General features: G+C 39.8%; 1 protein-coding gene across 2 annotated transcripts in view; it reads right to left on the bottom strand.

The window, feature by feature from the left end:
* gen1 (GEN1 Holliday junction 5' flap endonuclease) overlaps window positions 1–20,886 on the bottom strand; it is a 45,767-nt gene that overhangs the window by 16,180 nt on the left and 8,701 nt on the right. For both annotated transcript variants that reach the window (XR_010007138.1, XM_008117264.3), the window contains exons 2-10: window positions 15,148–15,333; window positions 13,885–14,071; window positions 12,167–12,343; window positions 11,233–11,343; window positions 7,882–7,955; window positions 6,368–6,459; window positions 5,279–5,429; window positions 5,141–5,177; window positions 4,956–5,036 (exon numbers count right to left, since the gene is read on the bottom strand). Coding sequence is in view for 1 of the 2 variants with exons in the window: in XM_008117264.3 (XP_008115471.2) it covers window positions 4,956–5,036; window positions 5,141–5,177; window positions 5,279–5,429; window positions 6,368–6,459; window positions 7,882–7,955; window positions 11,233–11,343; window positions 12,167–12,343; window positions 13,885–14,071; window positions 15,148–15,308 (1,071 nt within the window). In the remaining variant the exon portion in view is untranslated. The remainder of the gene's footprint in view (window positions 1–4,955; window positions 5,037–5,140; window positions 5,178–5,278; window positions 5,430–6,367; window positions 6,460–7,881; window positions 7,956–11,232; window positions 11,344–12,166; window positions 12,344–13,884; window positions 14,072–15,147; window positions 15,334–20,886) is intronic.

The raw sequence follows: 20,886 nt of genomic DNA, 5'->3' as shown, positions 1-20,886 counted from the left end.
TGGCGCGACGAGTGAGGCGGCGCAAGGGGCTCCGGCAGCGGCACCCTGACCACCGTTTGGGTAGAGTGGTGGGGTGAGTCCTGCAGCTCCCCGTCAGACAGGGGGTGCAATGGAGATTGAGAAACATCTCTAGGCCTCTGTGCTGGTACAATTGGAGAGGATCTTCTCGAGGAGGTTGCCGAGGAAGATGGCTGGCCTCTCCTTGAGGAGGCCGAGGAAGAGGAGCGCTGAGTCAGCCGTTTCTTTGTCGGCGGTTGTTTGGATGCAACCCTCAAGGACTTGCCAGGTGTGGGAGGAACCACAGCTGAGTCAGATTGCGCTCGACGAGACTCCTCGTGAGCCCTCTTAAAGGCTATCTTGATAGCAGAGGAGGACGGAGGGGAGCCGATACGCGAACGGATCGAGGTCACCGAAGCCAAAGAGCTCGACGTCGAGGAAGGCCCCACCTTTCCGGAGCGGGTCGATACGGTAGCCGTCGTCACCGTACACGGTGGCTTGACCGGCTTAGCGGCCCTGGAGGTTTTGGACGCTCTGGACGAGACCGAGGAGGCTTTAGCTGACGGAGGCTTAGCTGGCGGCGCCGACATGGCTCTTAAAGCTGAAGACGACGACGCACCCGACGTCGACGGGGCCGGTTCTGGCGCGAGAGATTTCTCGTAAAGTGCCGCTCTAAGCCTAGCGGCTCTGTTCTTTCTGGCCTGAGCTGTGAGAGCTAGGCAGAAACGGCAGGTACTGACCACATGAGCCTCGCCAAGACAGAAGAGGCACTTGGCGTGGCCGTCCGAGTCAGGAATCTTAGCAGCACACTGCGTGCAACGCTTGAAGCGAGTAGTAGACATACGAAGAGTCCGAAGTGAACCTTGCGGCGGAAAAAAAGGAACTGGGGAGCGCGCGCCTGGGGCTGCCTTATATGCCCCTTGGGAAGGGGGGCGTGGTTACCGCCAAAATTTGAACTTCAGCTTGGAAGAGTTTCCGTCGGAACCTGCGCAGGCGCAGCTTCTCCATTAGTGTGCATTCACAGAGTACACGAAGAAAAAAGTTAATATCTATGAAGTTGACTGTCTTAACTGTCTTGAAGTTGACCCACTTAACTGCTACAAGGTAACAGTATTGTGAGGACTGGTGCACTTCCCTTGGAAAAAGTTAAGACTTGTCATTTCAAGGTGGCAGAACAGCCTATTAAAACCCTCAAGGCAGAAGGACTGAAACCTCGAGGAATTGGGAGTTTCAGTCCTTCTGCCTTGAGGGTTTCAATAGGCCTTGGTGGAGGCTCCTTCTTTGGAGGCTGGATGGCCATCTGTTGGGGGTGCTTTGAATGTGATTTTCCTGCTTCTTGGCAGGGGGTTAGACTCGATGGCCCACGAGGTGTCTTCCAACTCTATGATTCTATGAATTAGAAACTGGGGAAGCAGTAATGTTTTGAAGTCTACAACAGCTGCAATCCTACAGAAATGTTCCCTGGAAGGAAGTCCTTTTAGATTCAATATGAACTGCATTGTGGTAGCACAGCATAAGGCTTGTCTTGCAAGAATACATTCTAATAAATGATTTTAAATGAAACCATTACATAGATGTTTTTATCTCCTTCAAGGTGTACATGTTTATCGCACTCTTTCACTACGGAGGTGAGAGTGTCTTACATAATTATTCTCCATCTCCATTTTATTCTAAGGTAGATTGGGCTAAAAGAGTATATTTGGTTTAGTAGGATTTATGACTTAACTGGGTAACTACGCTTGGCCTGGCATTTCAAACACTATACTACACTGATTATGTTGCTTCCATTTTTTAAAAATGCCCAGTTCACAATTTTCTTCCACTTTACTAATTTTCATCATATTTTTCTTCATTCAACTTTATGTCCACCATATAAATAGCAATGCTTTCAAGTGTTGTCGAAGGCTTTCAGGGTCAGAATCACTGGGTTACTATGCGTTTTCCGGGCTGTATGGCCATGTTCCGGAAGCATTCTCTCCTGACATTTTGCCCACATCTATGGCAGGCATCCTTAGAGGTCGTGAGGTATATTGGAAACTAAGCATGGGAGGTTTATATATATGTGGAAAGTCCAAGGTGGGAGAAAAAACTCTTGTCTGTAGGAGGCAAGTGTGAATGTTGTAATTAATCACCTTGATTAGCAATTAATGGCCTTGAAGCTTCAAGACCTGGCTGATTCCTGCCTGGGGGAATCCTTTGTTGGGAGGTGTTAGCTGGCCCTGATTGTTTCATGTCTGGAATTCCCATTTTCAGAGTGTTGCTCTTTATTTACTGTCCTTACTTTAAAGTTTTTTTTAAATATTGGTAGCCAGATTTTGTTCTTTTTCATGGTTTCTTCCTTTCTGTTGTAACTGTCCACATGCTTGTGGGTTTCAGTTGCGTCTCTGTGTCATCTGATATGGTAGTTGTTAAGAGTGCTTCAGCATTTCTGTGTTCTCAAATAATATGTTGTTTCCAGTTTGGGTCATCAAGTGCGCAGGTCCGCAGCTTGGGGGTCCTCCTGGATTCGGGGCTGACTCTTGAGGCTCAGGTGTCGGCCGTGGCCGGGAGGGCGTTGCACAACTAAAACTTGTGCGCCAGCTGCGACCATACTTCAAGAAGTCTGATCTGACCACGGTGGTCCATGCCTTAGTTACCTCTAGATTGGATTATTGCAATGCGCTCTACGTGAGGCTGCCTTTGAAGACAGCTCGGAAATTACAGTTAGTACAGCGCTCGGCAGCCAGGCTTCTAACTGGAGCAAACTACAGGGCGCGTTCAATGCCTCTGTTTAAGGAGCTCCACTGGCTGCCGTTTATTTTCTGGGCCCAATTCAAGGTGCAGGTTATCACCTACAAAGCCCTAAACGGTTTGGGACCCACCTACCTTAGAGACCGCATTTCCCCCTATGAACCTGCATGCTCTCTTCGCTCTTCGGGGGAGGCCCTCCTCTCGCTTCCACCACCTTCGCAATTGCGGTTGGTGGGGACGAGAGAGGGCCTTCTCCGTTGTGGCTCCCCGGCTTTGGAACTCACTCCCTAGCGAGATCAGGCAGGCCCCTACCCTACTCTCCTTCCGGAAGAGCCTAAAAACCTGGCTCTTCCAAAAGGCCTTCAAGGATTAATCTTTGTAGGTTGATTCATCTGCCCACTCAACAATAGGATGCCTGGCCATAATTACTTGCACTTTATTGATTATTTTAGCCATGAAACTACCTCTCCCATGTGATGTCATTCTGCACTTTAGCCCAGATCTGTTTTAGCCTCCCGTTTTTAATATTTTATGCAGTATATTGATTTTTATGACTGTTTTACTGATGTTGATGTCTTATTGATGTGTAAAATTGTTTTTACTGTTCTATCGCTGCTATTGTATTTTTATGTCAGGCATGGCCCCATGTAAGCCGCTCCGAGTCCCTCCGGGGAGATGGGGCGGCGTATAAAAATAAAGTTATTATTATTATTATTATTATTATTATTATTATTAAGTGCTCTGCTATGGCTGACTTCTCTGGTTGAATTAGTCTGCAATGCCTTTCCTGTTCCTTGATTCGTGTTTGGGTAATGCTGCTGCAATTGGTGATCCCTGTGTAGACTTGTCCACAGCTGCATGGTATACGGTAGACTCCTGCAAAGGTGACAGGATCCCTCTTGTCCTTTGCTGAACGTTTTTCTTAGTGGGTCTGTAGATAGTTTGTAGGTTGTGTTTCTTCATCAAGAAACACAACCTACGAACTATCTACAAACCCACTAAGAAAATACTTTCAAGGTTTTACAGTTAACAACACATACCTAAGCATGTCTACTCAAAAGTATGTAAATGATTGCATCCAAAGATTTCACTTCTATCTATGTCCACATATCTGGCATTAAGCTCTAAGGCAAATTTTGTATTTTGTTCTCAATATGGAACTTACGATATATGCACAGCAAAACTAACCATCAACCAGGACCAGAGAATATATATTTTATGTGGTTGTGTAAAAAGACAGCACCTCTTGAAATACAATAGCAAGGGGACATCATTTATCCTTTCTTACACTAAGACATGTCAGCTGCTATTTTTTATTTTTACTATCTTATCTCAGTACTTTGGGCTTTCTGTAGAATGGTAGGCACATCCAAGAGATAGGAAAATATGAAGTGATAAATAAGTGTCAATAAGCTGTCCCTTTATGACATATATGTGAAAAATCTTTTCAAACTATTAGACATGAAAAAAAAATCTTTCCTAAACCATTTCCTTGGCAGTTTTAGCCAGAGTGTTCATACCATCGCTCAAGACGAAGAGGTCTGATTCATGCAGCAGATTCAGGAGTAGCATTAAACTGAAACACTCCTCCAGTTTTATATTTAGTATACTGGGTTTTACAACCATCTTTTTCCAATTTAAGTACAAAATATATGAGATTATATATTTGATAAAAGAACAGCTTTAATTTTAAAAGTGATTTGGAGAAACTGCTACGTGTGTGCTTCTCTTGTGTCTCCAGAGTGACAGATATTAAATAATTACAAAAGGATAAGTTCAGGCCAAAATGAATGGACTGATGTCAGCAGATATCAATAAGCAAGCTATTTAAATAAATGGGCTTTCAGAGTGCTTTATTTGGCTAAATTGTGCTGAGCAAGGTTTTTTATGATTTGAAGTTACTGTGGTTTTTTTTAGAGTGATTAGATACAACCACAACTAATGCACATCTTAAACATCATGTATTCTGCACTAATATTTTTGTGCATCAATTATTTGCTAAAAGGGCCCAACCAGGATTCTTTAGCAGATGAAATGCCAAGAACACCCAGAGCTTGGTAGTGTTTATTGAATACAAAATCTGGGACTCATAGTTCAGAAAAATGTTTCCAAGCCCAACTCATCACTGATAAGGAGGCCTAAAGACTTACACCGCTGTAGTCAGCAAAAAACAACAAACAAACAAACAAAAAACAAAACAATAACCCCAATAAGTATTCTTTTTTTACCTGAAAAGTGAGCATGTTTGGCCTTTGACACTCATTTAGCTTCCTCAGTTTGTCCCTGCTGATGAGATACTCTTGGATGACCTTTGCAGGGAAACAGAAAAAGGAAGAAGAGCAGATGTCTGGATAAGAAAATTCCAAGTAAGCAATTCCCCTTGGGAAAACAAGGACTGTGTGTGCTAAATTACCTCTGGAAATGGAAAGCCTTCACATGCCTTGGCTTTTCTGCAAATAAAGTAAATATATTACAGAGAAGTTGAAATGAGAATACTGCAGAACTAGTACAGATTCCCCAAGGGATTCTGAGCAAAGAGAAGCACGCCTACTTCATGACAGCTTCTTCCACTATGTTGGCTTGCCAGTGTCTCTCAGACAAATGCCAGTCACAAGGGCAGCAGGATTCGGCACCGTGGGGCTCGCAATACCCCACAGTGCCACAGAGATGGCACCCAGTCCGCTCATGTTCTTTGTGAGATCCTACAGGGAAATCAGAACAAGACAACAGATAAAATAGCCTCTTAAAACAGAGTTATATTATTTAAAGTTCTTTAAAGCAGTGCGTTCCAAGTTATCAGGTGGGAGTGGGGATAACTCCCCCCTGCCAAAGTCAGGGACCAGTACCATATTTGTGCTGATTGATAACAGTTGTTTCTTTATTGCCTAGAGCTCACCAAGAACTGTAAGCTGAATAGCTCCAGTGCGACCCCCACCAATGACAGATCAGGACCACACTTGGCACATAGAGCTCCCATGACCCACGGGCATCGTTGGGTCCCCAAGTTATTCTAGAATAATTGGAAGAGAGGGTGCCTGCTCGTAGTTCATGGAACTCCCTGTGGATTTTGGTATTCACAGGGGGTCCCTAGAATAAGATATTCCCCCCCACCCCTGCAGTCATAGAATCATGAAGTTAAAAGAGACCACAAGGGGCATCCAGTCCAACCCCCAGAAACACAGTAACACACAATTAAAGCACCCTTGACGGATGACCTTCTACTTAAAATCCTCCAGAGAAGGAGCCTCCACCACAGTCAGAGGCAGTTCTCACTGTCTGGAAGTTCTTTCTAATGCTTATGTGGAATCTTTTTTTCCTGCAATTTGAATTCATTGCGCCGTGTCCTGGTCTCCAGAACAGCAGAAAATTTGCCCCCTCCTTGATGTGACAGAAGAATATGCAGCTAACCAAAGTGAAATAGCATACAGAGAACTCAAACTACTGGTGCTTACAATGTTGCTTTAGCAAGAGCCTTCAACTTTTCTTTAGAAATAAAATACATTGCTTATCCCTATTTATCTATTACTTAGCGGCTGCTCAAGCCAATCTCTTATTATTTTGCCTTCTATAGTAGTGTAAGGAAAGGCTACAGGACACTATTCTCTTTGTACTATTTTCTCAAGGTCACAAACTGGCTTACCTGGATGGTGGCACACAGCACAGTAAGACAACTTTTTAACCGGCATGGTTGGGATATCACCAGATTGGAAGTGGTCTTTCCAGTACTCAAATCTAAAACAAATGTAAATTATGGGTAGCACAAAAAAATTGGTTTGACAAACAATATAGCCCACATCTGTGTTAAATGCTGCCTATTTTATAAAGCTCACCTTGAATATATATTACAAGGGTGGGAAACTGTAAGGGGTATGTTGGACCCTCATGAGAATTTGGAAATACCTTCTTTCTTCTACTCTGTTTCCCATCCTTGACTTTTCTAAACCTTTTTCAAAATTTAAACTCAAACTACTAGATTTCCAGATTGCTGTCTAGTCCTTCCTGGATCTAAAACAGCTAGAGAAGCACAAAAACATTGAGAATCCCATCCCCTAGAGGCCAGTGGAAGATTTAGAACATAAAAAATATGTGCACTTAAACCCCTCAAAATGAGCTAATATGGGTCACATTTTGCCTGTCCCTAATATGACACAATTATAAGGATTTGTTTTTCAGAGTTTTAGCAACTCCTTAATATTTCAAAGCAAATTGATCCTTTCTACAGGCATAAATAACAGATGAAGAACTCAGGCTTCTGATTTATTTATTTTTAAACAGAGATTATTGCCACAGCTTAAAAAAGCTGTCCACTGCCATGTTGGCTGGGATGTTCTGAAAGCTATAGTCTGAATAATAACTCTGTCAAGCTCCAAAGATTACATATACTCAGTGCTTGTTCAGGAAATGGTCTGAAGACACATGACACTTTTATATTATCACTTCATTTATATTCTGTCTTTAAATAGGGAGTCAAGGCAGCTGAATCTCATTGCATATGTGTTCCTATAAACTGGGATGTTAGCCTGGAAATGAAAATAAAATTATATGAGCTCTGCTAACCAGGTGATGTATCAACAAAATATATTTTACAATAAGATATAACACAAGAATATATGTTCAAAACTCACAAAGGATATCATGAAGCTACAAAAGAAAAAAGTGGGAAGCAGAACTATCCTAAAACTGCTAAAACACCAGCTGTTTTACTTAAAACTGACCACGATCACCATTATGTTTAAGTATTGGTGCAGAAAGAATCAGCATGGGGTGCATAAAGAATCATCCCCAGAAAACCCCATGAAAAGTTTGCCTTAGGGTCCCTGTAAGTTACAAACAACTAAAGGCTCGCAGCAACAGTGATGGATGAACTTCCTTTTCTCCTTATCCCTAGCCATCCATCCTTCTTTTTATGTTACATTGTAGGCATAAGGCCATGGGCTGAAAATATCTTTTGTGACTGGAGAAAGGATCTGTAAAAATTAACTAACTAGCTGGTTAATAAATCTATATTTCTCATTAAGGAACTTCCCAATTATACACTGCAGTCTGAGGTATAAATCACATTTGTTAAATTCTAACACTTACGCTGAATCAGTTTCTCTGAAACTACATGCTCAGAAAAGATGGCTGGGATTTAAGAGACAAGATAAATGATACCTTTGCAGTAAACTCTGTCCTTTCAAAGTGTTAATCAGCCATAAAGCCTGTTCTTTTCCAACTCCAGGAACTCCCTTTTGGAGACAAGAGGACATTAAAGAGATTGACACAGTCTAGATAAATGTATGATACATAGTTTCCTGCAAATTGTTGCAGCAGAAACATTCTGTATATGCCCATGTATAACTCTAGAAAATTGGTCAAAACAATTGGACCCCAAAATCTAGATTGACTTATCCATGAGTATCTTAATTGTTATTTTAAAAGGACCCCTCCCCTTCCCTGAGTACAGTGATGGAAGGATAGAGCTTAGTCTGTCCCAGGGGAACTTTTAAAAAAGCACTGACTCCTCTACTTTTAAAAAACTTAATTTTTAAGAAGTGCCACCCTGCCAAAATAGGATGAAATCCCCCATATTTGGAAAGGTGGCCTATAAAATGCATACTGAGTCATATACGGCCTGAGGGTTGCCCATATCTGGGCTAAATAAGCCACAGAGTGTTGCTCCATAGTTGTAGTCAGTTTGTAGGCTTCATTAGCAAATTCATCAGCCTGGAAAAACAAACTACAGAACAAATTTGGGGTTTTTTGTCTGGCTTGTTGGGTACCTTTGACATATTGCTGCTGTTTCCAGTTTAGTAAGAATATTATTTCCTAAACAAAATTAATGAAATGCATGTTCCCCATGGAAGTATAAAATTTCCTTCCTTCTTTCAACAAGGGGTGCAATTCAGTTTGGACTGCAACAAATCTATTGCAGTGAAACAACCCCTGGGATTTTAAAATATGGTATATGAATTGGAATGCCATAATCACAAGGTGACTATGGAATTAATTAAGTTGGTACTAGAGGAGTTAGGCTGCACAAAAATATGAAGAACGATGAAGTATGGTGAGCAGTTGGCACCAACACAGTATGACGACGACGATGACAACAATAACAACAACGTTATTTGTAGCCTGCTCCATCTCCTATTAAACTTTATTTGTACCCCGCTAGCATCTCCCGAAGGACTCGATGCGGCTTACAAAGGCCAAGGCCTCAACACACAATATAACAATACAAACAAAGGCAAATTAAAAGAATTAAAACAGTATAAACCACAAGCAATAACAATATGCTAAAACACAATAGAACTAAAACACAATTAGAACCATCTCCTAAAATCCACTTTGGGTGGCTTACATAGCATTCATCAATAGTGCTACATAAAACATATCAAATACAACAGAAATTAACCAAAATCAATAAACATCACCAAATAACATAAAATAACAACATACAAGGATCAGCATAAGACACCTAATAAAATTAAAACATAGTAGGCAATTGTGTAGCTCTCCAGATGCTACTGAACTGCAGGCCCTAGCATTTCTCACCAATGCCTATGCTGGTTAGGGCTGCTGGGAATTGCAGTCCAATACATTGGAAGAACTACATTATTTCCATTCCTGACTTAGGCAGATACATACAGGAATGTAGTGGCCAACTATGTTCTGAAGACACAATCAGAAATGTTATCCAAAGAACTAAAGTTATTTCTTTAACATTGGAAGCATGAAGCATTGGACTGTAAGTAGCTGGAATTTGTAAAGCACTGAAGAGGAAAGAAGCAACCATACAACTTGATGATAATTGAATCTGAATTTCAAGGTTAATTTACATCTCCCTTTGAGCCCATGGTTTAACAGGAAAATCTGCCTTAAAATATATTATACTATGCCTTGCAAAATCCCTTACGAATATTATGTCTAGGGCGCCTTGGAGTCCAAAGGCAAAGGAACAAGAAACCCTTTTGCGAAGTTCAAATCAAACATGCGTTGAATATAGATGAGTTATTGAAAAGTGAGCAGCCCCTTGCAAAGGCAGGCTGATAACTAAAGAGATGCATTGCCACAAACAGGGCTATCAGTTACAACCTGACAAGGCCAGGTAAGGTGACTATTAGGAGGAATGTGCACAGAATTAAGCACAACAAGGAAAATCTCCTCCCCAGCACACGTGTGAAATTAATCATGTTAAAGAACAGCCCCTCAATTATATCTCTTACAAAAATATGTGAAGAGCTCTGAACATTTTGGTTCACTTTCTGTACAGACTATTTTATGTTAATATGTTTATATGTCTCTGCTGATGAAACACCAAAAACAAACTGAGCAAAATGGAAAGATGGGAAGCAGCTGGCTAGATGAGGACAATGATATTTTGAAATGGAAATTGAGTGGTAAAACACTGGAACATTTTTATTTAGACAGCTGCACCAGCAAATCCAAAAAAAATTGTCAAAGAGAGACATAAGGCTATTGCAGTAGGACATGCTATCCTGCACTGCAGCATTTGTCAGCTGAAAGCCAAAACAAAGCTATCAAACAGTGTGGCGTATTGATATTGTCAAAGTATGAATAACATTAGAGAATGAATCCAACATCACTGAAGAAAGGGATTTGTGTGTGAAGGAGGGGAGCGAAATTGGGAAATTGTGGCAATTCTCACCCATCGCCTGCCATTATTACTTTTCAAAGTGGCCAGAAAGCAGTGGTAACTTTCAATGGTAGTAATGGGAGACTGAAACATTTAAAGCAAATGTAGCAAAAGCCTAGCCAGACTTCCAGGTATGGTTGGGCTGAAAGTTCCATCAGTATAAACAAGGAGAAAGGATGAGAACTGTTGCCTAACTATATCTGTGGGGCAAAAAACATCCGGGTGTCCTCTGGGCAACGTCCTTGCAGATGGCCAATTCTCTCACACCAGAAGCAACTTGCAGTTTCTCAAGTCGCTCCTGACACGAAAAAAAAAAAAATCTGTGGGGCCAGACATTGAGATTTAAGGATTGACAATATAATTCATCAATGTGACCTTGCTCAATCTATTTTTCTAATTTAGCACATGAGGCAGAGGAGCTTTTCTCCTCCAGAGAGTAATGATCACCTAATGATGGTTTCATTTGCAGAAAAGAGTTGAGTTTAACTACAATTCCCACAATTCTTTTATCACTATCTATGCTGATTGGGGAGCAATGGGAATGATAGGCCATATCTGGAAGTCATATATTGCCTTCTTTGCTCTTGGAATCTATTTGTTAATAGCTGACACCAAGAAGATGTATACTACATTGATAGCCAGCGTGTAACGGTTTGAGTGTTGGACCAAGACTGTGGAAGGCCAGAATTTGAATCCCTGCTCAGCCATGGAAACCCACTGGGTGACCTTGGGCAACTGACACTCTCATAGCTTCAGAGGAAGGCTATGGGAAACCCTCTCAATAAATCATGCCAAGAAAACAATATGATAGATTCACCGTAAGTCATAGCAACAATTACATTTGCATCAATTTTTGCTTTGCTCCTTACCTTGGGGAGATAATCACAGCCAAGCAGAACGGCTAATCCTATCAGAGACTCTCTGCTGCATCCTAGTTTCTCCTCAATAGCTGATATTGAATAGCAGTCAACATGTGGGTCCTGTAGAGAATATAAACAAGATAGCAATAATTTTTGTAAGTGAATCGTGTTTAGTATGGCTTCAGTCAAGGCTTAGAAACGTTAAACTTTTGGGGCTATGATTCTGATAATCTTCAGGTCTGCATAGTCAGGGCCTGTGTGGTCTAGGGGAAGCTGTAAATCAAAGAATTAAGAATTGCTACTTATTATGTTTGCTGAATAAGATCTGAATAAATTTTCTCTGCTAAAGCCAAAAAATCCAAAAAAACAAAAACAATTGCACCATCAAAGACAAAAGAGTGTCAATAACTGCTGTGGGAATGGGGGAACTGGCAAATGGGGTGTTGCTCAGATCTACCTAGAAATTGCAGCCCCATGAGGAAAGTGGCCACCACTTAATGCTTCCCATGTCCCATTCACATATTACAGGGGGACCAGGACATGTGGCTTTTCAAATATTAATGAATGTTAGTGCCTAGCATCTCTTACTAACAGGCTATGCTAGCTACCATTGCTGAGAATGAGGTTTAGTGACATCTAGAATACTACACCTATCCATCCCTGAAATAATGACAAAATAGCCTCAAAAGGTTAATTGTTTCACAATGCTAGCATCTGACTGTACAGGCAAGACTTACAATCCTAGACATGGCTATTCAAATCTCCATCCCATTGAGTAATGGACCTTAATCCCAGTTTCAATGCATCTTAAATAATGTGACATCTCTCTTGTCCCACAAAAATCAGAAGAATAACAGCAGTGTGGTTGTTCTGGCCATCACGTTTTGTTATGTTCTATTAAATTCAAAGGAAGCACATTTCAGTAGAACCCCACATGAATTACCTTTGTGTTCATGGTAAAATTTCGGTAAACTGTCTGAGCGCCATAAAGAAAGGCATCCCCATCATTGGTGATACAGGCATCCACATAGCCATTGCTGTTCAGGTAAGCACACATGGCCTCTGCTTCACCAGCTGCTTGAACCCAAGGGACTCCTAAGCACTCCAGCATCTCAAGGCACTGAAGAAACAAAAATGTCAGGAGAAGAAGAAGTACAATGTAAAGCAATGACTCCCAAATTATGGTCCATCTCAAACTAATGATTATACCTCTGTTGTGTTTTGAAAACACTCTATAATCCATGTGGGCCAATGTTCTGGAATGTTTTATAATTTAAATATTACAGGCATATCTCAGTTAACCAAGCCTATTACAAAGAATCTTCTTTTTGCAAAATATTTTACTGGAGCCCAGACCAGCTCCCTGTGCAAAGGAAGCAACTTTGGCTTCTTAAAACTTTTCCCCTTGTGACTTCTTTAAGCAAAAGAAATGTTTACATGAGCCCAGCATGTATGTATGTGCATATATCTATATCCATCTATATACACATACACACATATGTGTATGTATATATTTTATAGGCATATAAAATAGATATAAAAACCAAATATTTATTGATAAATCATCATTCACAAATCTTGCTAAACAGGCTGCTTTTGCTTTTTGTGGAGTACAGATGAAGCATCTTCTGCAGAATTCACTAGAAACTCTGCACAACAGATTCATGTAAATGAATTAAATAGTCACTAATTGAGGTTCAGAAATTTTTTGGAACTCCAACACTGAGGTAAGGGAACCTCATTTAGGTTTGGAACCCACAGTTCAAGAAGCAGTTCTCCAGCTATTGGACTACAACTTCCATCAGTCTAGAACAGTGGTTCTCAGCCTGGGGTCCCCAGATGTTTTTGACTTTCAACTCTCAGAAATCCTAACAGCCGGTAAACTGGCTGGGATTTTTGTGAGTTGTAGGCCAAAAATATCTGGGGACCTCAGGTTGAGAACCACTGGTCTAGCAGTACAGTGAAAAATGATGAGAGCTGCAATTCAACAGCAGCTGAAAGGCCATGAGTTTTTTTTACTCCCAAGGGAGCAGTCATAATGTCCACTAGATCACAGAGCAAGAACTGTGGAGTTTCTTAGCCCTGTAGAAATAGGAAGAATGATATATGTTGCTTGACAAATCTAAGAACCATACAAAACAGCCTGAAATAAGATAAAGTCTTTAGCTACCATTTTGTTAGATGACAGTTGACTAAAGATGCTGCATTCTACAACATAGAACTAATGCGATTTTGTAGCACCTTAACTGCTGTGGCTCAATGTCATGGAATCCTGGGAGTTGTAGTTTTTCTTTGACAGAAAAAAACTAAAGACCCTGTAAATCTACAACTCCCATGATTCTGTAGCATTGAGCCATGTCATTGATGTCAACCTGCATTCATTCTACATTGTACATTCACCCTAAATGAGGGAGGAAGAGAAAATCAGCACAGTTCTTGCGTATTTGAAAATATATTAAAACATGTCAAAACACTGATGGAGAAGGAAAAAAAAAAAGAGAGAAGGATTCGTAGCCCCATACGCATGCATTATAAATTCTGATACATTTTTGGACAGATATATAGAATATGATTTCAAATAATATTTACACGTGCCATTCTATGAAAACAACACGAGCCATATACAGCACGCTGATAATACAACCAATCAAGGCAGCTTGCCTCTTTCAGGAAAGACTTCAAGTGAGACCTCCCTGTTCTTGTAGTACCAGGCTTCCTAGATGGCCCAAAACGGATCTCTTTCCTCTTCTCCATTGTATTTGCTTTCAGTTTTGGAGCATCTCCCTCCATGACAAACACCAGATGGATGCCCATCAATGTTAAAGAAGAGAGCCGAAAGAAAAGATTCCTGTAATATAAGAAAGTGGAACCAACTTCATACAAGATGGCAGACACTGGTTGTTAACAGATAATTAGCTAAATATTTACTGAGGTGCATGCGTGCACAAGCATATTTTCACATGGAGGCAGTGGTGCCTAGTAGCTTCTGTGTCAGGTAATCTATACCAAGTTTTAGTCTGAACTTGAAAAGAGTAATTCAAGGTGTTGAAATGTATCCTCAAAACAGATTTGACACTTTGGAGAACAACTTGGGAGGATGAACCAGAGTGCTCTACCCTTGACTTCCCTCATTCCTTACCTCCTATGGCTTATACATGAAACAAAAAATAAACTTATCTCCCATAGCAGACATCAATTACCAATATAGAACTGATTCATTTACTTTCATGCTTAAAATGTTCATTGCTTTTGGCAAAACTATTAACCTAAAGATTTCATGCTTGCTTCAAAAATACTTTTTAATTAAAAACAAATGGGAAGAAATCCAACTTTTTATATAAAATAGATATTTGTTAGTACAACATGCCCTTTGGAAAGAATGAGGACAGTCCCTTTGCAAAGTAATGCAAAAAACTGCCTCTATGGAGGCATGACTAAACAGTATATGTCCATGATTTATTTGATTTACTTTTGGGATGCTATTTTGGGGCTATTTTTAGGGGCCTCTCCCCAAATATTCGGTCACTGGGTGAATTTAGAGGAAAGAAAGGGCAAAAACCATTGAACAAATCTTGTCAAGAAAATCTCATTGTGAGGCAACCTCTGAGGATGCCTGCCATAGATGTGGGCGAAACATCAGGAGAGAATACTTCTAGAACATGGCCATACAGCCCAGAATACATACAACAACCCAACGTAACAAATGTCTTTTAAAATTTTGTTTGTAATGCTAACTGCAACCCAATATTGTGTTGGGACTCCATAATGAGTTAGATAACAAATTACTTTAGAATATAATTCCTTATACTCAGGGAGAGTAGAGAATAAAGATTAAGTGCTCTCTTTATTCCACCACATAAGGTAAGATCCCCCCTCGGTAATCCATATGGAAGTTAGAATCACATAAAAGGATAGTTTACCTACCGAAGATGTGGTTTTTTGACGATTCCCATCATCTTCTTAACCATCTGTGCTTCACACACCCAGAGACTTAAATCCACAGCCAAAGTCTTTCCTTTAAGACTGCTGAGGGGAACATGCTCTTTGACGGGTTCCAGGATCTGCCACAGACTAGTCACCCCCATCACTCCAAATATTTAGACACATTGGCTGCGAAGATCAACATAAACACATTTGAGGACACTGATAAAGACCCTTAAATTACAACCTGCCAAACTTGGGCACATGATATTTTAAGGATGTGAGCCTGGATGCATTTACATGGGTTTCAGTCTCATTAAAAGCATATAACTTACATCTGGGTTATAGGATGTTGCAAATAACAAGGAGTCGCACATTTTTTCTCTCTTAATTTTGGGATGTTTTGGATCCATTCCAGCCTGGTTTTTTCAAAATTATATGAAGATCCCAGAAGGTTCAGATATGCATATGTTTCCTGCAAATTTTGGAATACTTGCATATCCATAATGAGATGTCTTATAGGCTGGACCCAAGTCTAAACATGATGTTTATTCATCTTTCACATATATACTTTATATATAGTACATAGCTTGAGGATAATTTTATGCACAATGTTTTTAAAATCATTTTGTGCATGAAACAAAGTTTGTGTCCTCTGAACCATCAAAGTGCAAAGGTATCACTAGCTCAGCCATCCAAGCGGATGATTTTAGATTTCAGAATTCCAGATAAGGGATGCACTTTCCTTCAATAGCTGGACTACTTTATTGAAAAAGGATTTTTGGATCTGTACAATTACTTTTTCTTATTTCATATTTGCCACCTAGAACACACAAAAGTTGGGGCACAAAGCATATTTTTGAGAGCACAGTCTTTAAACTGGTATCCCATTTCTCACATTGCATTCACTGATTTCACCACAATTCTAGGCATGCCTACTCATGCGTATGACTCTTTATGTGCAATGAGATTGATTCCCAAGTAAAGCTGGTCCTGCAAAGGGTTTTTGGCCCCTTCTATACTGCCAGATAATCCAGTTCAAAGCAGTTAATCTGAATATAGAAGGGCCCTTTGTAAGAAGACTTTGAAATACTGGTATGCATGCTCGTTTTAATTTATTACTGTTTTTTTTTACTGATATGATTATTTCATTTCAAATATTGTTTAATAGCATTTTATTTATAAAGTTTATTTGGTGAATTGCCTGATATTGGAAAGGGTTATACATCTTTTCAATAAATAAAAGGATCAGTGTTAGACTCATGCAACTACAAGTTTGAGTATCTTTTTTCCAAAATGCTTGGGACCAGAAGTATTCCATATTTTTTAAAATTCTAGACCCAAGAATAAAACAAGACATTCATTGATGTTTCACATAATCTGTAGGCAATTGTAGATTTTGTGAATGAAACTGTTTGTGCCCACTGAACCATTAAAAAGCAAAAGTGTTCCTAAATCAGACACCCATGTGGATGGGTTTGGATTATTTTGCATTTCAGAATGCCAGCTAAGGGATGCACAACCTTTCCTTTCCTTGAGAATATGTGTACATTTATGAAATAGGATTTCTTGACCTTCACTTTGCGACTACTTTCTCATAATTTCTATCTATCACCCAGAGCAAGCCAAGCTTAGGGTACAAAACATATTTGGAAAAGGCAAAATAAACTTTTAAACTGATTTATCAGTTGATTAATTTATGCCTATTCATGTGTATACCCCAGTATGTTCAATGGCGCCAAATCCCAGCCAAATCTGCCCAGGATTGCAGCCTTAATTTATTTCTGCCCCTCCCCTTCCTTGTGATTATCCCTTCTATTTGTGATATTCCTTTCTGACACCTCCCTACTCTTCTCACATTTTGCCTTTCATGTTCTATCCATCCTGTTGTTATTTTCCTCTCTTCATCCCCAGCCTAAATTAACACCCCTTTCTTCTTTGCCATACTCCTGTGCTAAGTATCCTAGAAGTCTCTCCTCCAAGGATAAGATAACTGAAATTCCTCTGGTCATTCTTCTTCATACCAATCTTTTTAAAAGGTCAAATATAATGAGATTGAAATTAAAAACAGAATCATTGTCATTTTCACACAGACTCTCAGAACATATAAGACTGAAAATGATTAAAGCTGCAGCCACATACACATACACATTTACCTGAGAGAGTCTCCTATTAAACTCAAGATTGTTGTCTCAATCTGTTTTAGCATCAAAATAAATCAAGTGCTGTCGAACCTTTGAGACTAAGTGGGAAAGGAAATTTCCAGCACAAGCTTTTGTGGACTATAGTCTGCTTTGATATGCTTGAAATATAATTTTTCCAGATAGTCTCAAAGAGGCCACTGAGTTAACTTCTGCCTTTTTCTTCTACAAAAAACTAAATCCATTCATTAATTCTAAACAGAATAATCCCACTGTATCAATGAGATTAACCTATGTGTTGAATTACTATTCAAGATTAAATGGTTTTAGTCTAGTTGGGACTAACCAAAAGGATGCTAGTAAATGGATTAAAACAGGCCACTTACTATTGCATTACTTAATCTCCTGTGATTTTAGAAGGCTTTCCTACTTTATTGCCATGTATGTGTTTCATTGATTTTGTTTGGAATTATTCATTTGTATTGTTTAATTCCCAAATGTAAGAGTCAGATGTGAAAGCAACATGATCAAGATTTGCTCTAGTAAAGAAATGCCTTTCCATTCATCAGTCATTCATCATCACCAAAATGCAATACTTTGCTTGACTAACAGAGTCTATTATGAATCTGTGAAGCCCTCTAAATGTTGCTGGAATGAAATACCATCATCCTATACGATGGGTGTGCTGGCTAAGGCTCATAGAAGAAGCAGTCCAAGAATCACATAGTTCCTATTACAAATTTGAAGCAACATCTGGGAGGTTCTAGAAATGAGAACTGAAACATTTGAATAAAAAGCCCTACTCAAGCCAATTACATTGTTACTCAACTGTTTCTGTTTATAATTGATAACAACTAAACAAACATCCTTAGGTGACATGCAAGATTTCATATCATAATATGTTGCTTCCTTTACACATTATGGCTGAGATTCTGTTAGTAAAATACAATGGAAAAAGTCCACTTTACATTTGCAGATACCATGCCTAAATAACTTAAGGACACCAGATCCTACCTAATCTTGGAAGCGAAGCATGGTCAGCTCAGGTTAGCACTTAGATGGAAGACCACCAACAAATATTAGGTGCCGGAGGCTATATTTCAGAAGAAGGAACTGGTAGTACCACCACTGAGGGTTCTTTACCTAAGAAACTATGACGGTACTTGAGCACACAACTGCAAATGCTCTTTTTGGGTTAATGGTATTCCCTTCCACCTTCTGAAGGGAATACCATTGTGGTGGCGCAATTAGTTAACCCTTGTGCCGGCAGGACTGCTAACCTGAAGGTTGGGTTGCTGACCAGAAGGTTGCCAGTTCATATTCGGGGAGAGCGCAGATGAGTTCCCTCTGTCAGCTCCATCTCCCCATACTGGGACATGAAATAAGCCTCTCACAAGGATGGTAAAAGCATCAAAACATCTGGGCGTCTCCTGGGCAACGTCCTTGCAGACGGCCAATTTCCTCACACCAGAAACCAAAGCCCCAATTCCTGGGCTTCTGTGGAATTGGTGCAGCCATTCTGTGCCTGATTGAGAGTACATGGGGCAGGATTCAAGAAATGTATTTCATGTCCCTTCAACCAGGCACAAAAAGATTATGTCACCTGTAGAGATCTCTAGCGATCCATCTACGCTGCAGAGTCAATGCAGTTTGGCATCAGTTGAATTGCCGTGGTTCAATGCGATGGAATCCTGGGAGTTGTAATTTGGTGAGAAACCAGCACACTATGGCAGAGAAAGCTCGGACCTTATAAAACTAAAAATTCCCATAATTCAATAGCACTGAGCTATGACAGTTAAAATGACATCAAACTGAATTGTATGGTGTAGATAAACCCTAGATGATCTTCATGGATTTTAAGAGATTAAGGCCGCTTCTACACTGCCATAATCCAAATTATCAAAGCAGACAATCCACATAATCTGCTTTGAATGGGATTATCTGAGTCTACACTGCCATATAATCCAGTTCAAAGCAGTATATTAATTAATATATAACAGCTGTGTAGACGGGGCCTAAGTTATCGTGGCACTTGGCTATGGGAACATATCCATCTCAATCAGTCACAGAATGCTGATGGGAGGAAGGATGCTACAGCAATCCAATGGTAAATAGAGGAAGGAGTTAAAAGCCCAGCAGTAGTGTAGCTCCACATGTGTAACAACTAAGGTATCCTGTGTCATACAGGATCTTGACCTAAAACAAATGCATATCTTCCCATTACCCACAAACAACAAATACAGTGGCATGGTCAGTAAATCCATGAGTTAATCATAGATCTTCATACAGGAAAAAATTGTGGAACTCATTCCTGGTAGATATGATGACACTCAGTTGACTTAAAAAGGGAGGACAAAAGAAGGATATTAAGAAATGATTGGGCACAGTGATGACAATTACAATATAGAACAAATCAAAACAAACAGGACTCACAATACAGTAATTCGAAATATGTGGCCTTTTCGATATTGTGGGACTGTAAGTCCTATTAGTCTAAGTGAAAAGATGGAAGCTGTTGGTCTCTTAGTTACATAATGAAGAACAACAGTAATTGAGGTCTACTCCCTTTTTGTTTCTCCAAGGATTTCTTAGACAAAGAGTGCATCTACACTGTAGAATGAATGCAGTTTAACACTGTTTTCACTGCCACGGGGATCCTGGGAATTGTTAGCCCTCTTTGGCAGGGAAGGCTAAAGACCGTCTAAAACTACAATCCACAGAATTCCAAAGCACTGAGTCAGGGCAGTTGAAGTGGTGTCAAATTGCATTAATTCGACAGTATGCACCCAATGCCAAGAGAAAATTCTGAACTAGTAAAGGTACAATTTTTTGGCTTGATCCCACAAAGCTCATATATTCTTCCACAGGATGCACATAAAATAGATTATTTCATGAACACTATTTGTTGTATTGTGTACACAAGCTACATTTTGATGTGGATGAATGTATATGTAATAAATAATTCAAATGACTTTGAATCAGGCAAGACAACTGGCAGCACTAGATGTTGCTGTACTACACAACATTTACCAGCCCTAGTCAATATAGCCAATGTTGAAGAATGATGGGATCTGAAGTCCAGGAATGTGTAGAGGGCCACAAGTTTCAGACACATGTTCAAAGCGTTTAGTTTACATAAGCATGAGTTAAATCAGTGGGAGTTATTTCAGAGTAGATATTTACAAGATGGAAATAATGTGCTAACTCTTGCTATACAGAAACTACAAAACTGCACATTTAGTAGACTGAAACTTTCTCTAGCTTAAAAATCAAAATTGAAAAGAAAAAACCCTATATATTCTTCTAACTCAAAAATGATAACAGTGCCACCTAATGGACTCTTACATATATAACAAGATCTAAAAAGTCAACAATTTCTCAAATGATATCTGTCCTTTACTGAACTCAAAATCCACAATACCCTTTTTGGGACAACTGTAAAGGATAAAATAAATTATGTACACTTTTGAAGTTTCCTTGTTTTCTTCATCAAGGAAAGATGTTAAAAATCATACAGGAGAAAAAAAAGGTGACAATGTTGAGAATAACATGGCAACATTCTGCCTGAGGTATTTTCAGGTAAGACTGTATTGATGGATTT

Source organism: Anolis carolinensis, chromosome 1, assembly GCF_035594765.1.
Source record: "Anolis carolinensis isolate JA03-04 chromosome 1, rAnoCar3.1.pri, whole genome shotgun sequence".
Lineage (NCBI taxonomy): Eukaryota > Metazoa > Chordata > Lepidosauria > Squamata > Dactyloidae > Anolis > Anolis carolinensis.
The sequence above is the reverse complement of the archived record's forward strand: the minus strand, read 5'-3'. Positions and strand labels throughout refer to the sequence as shown.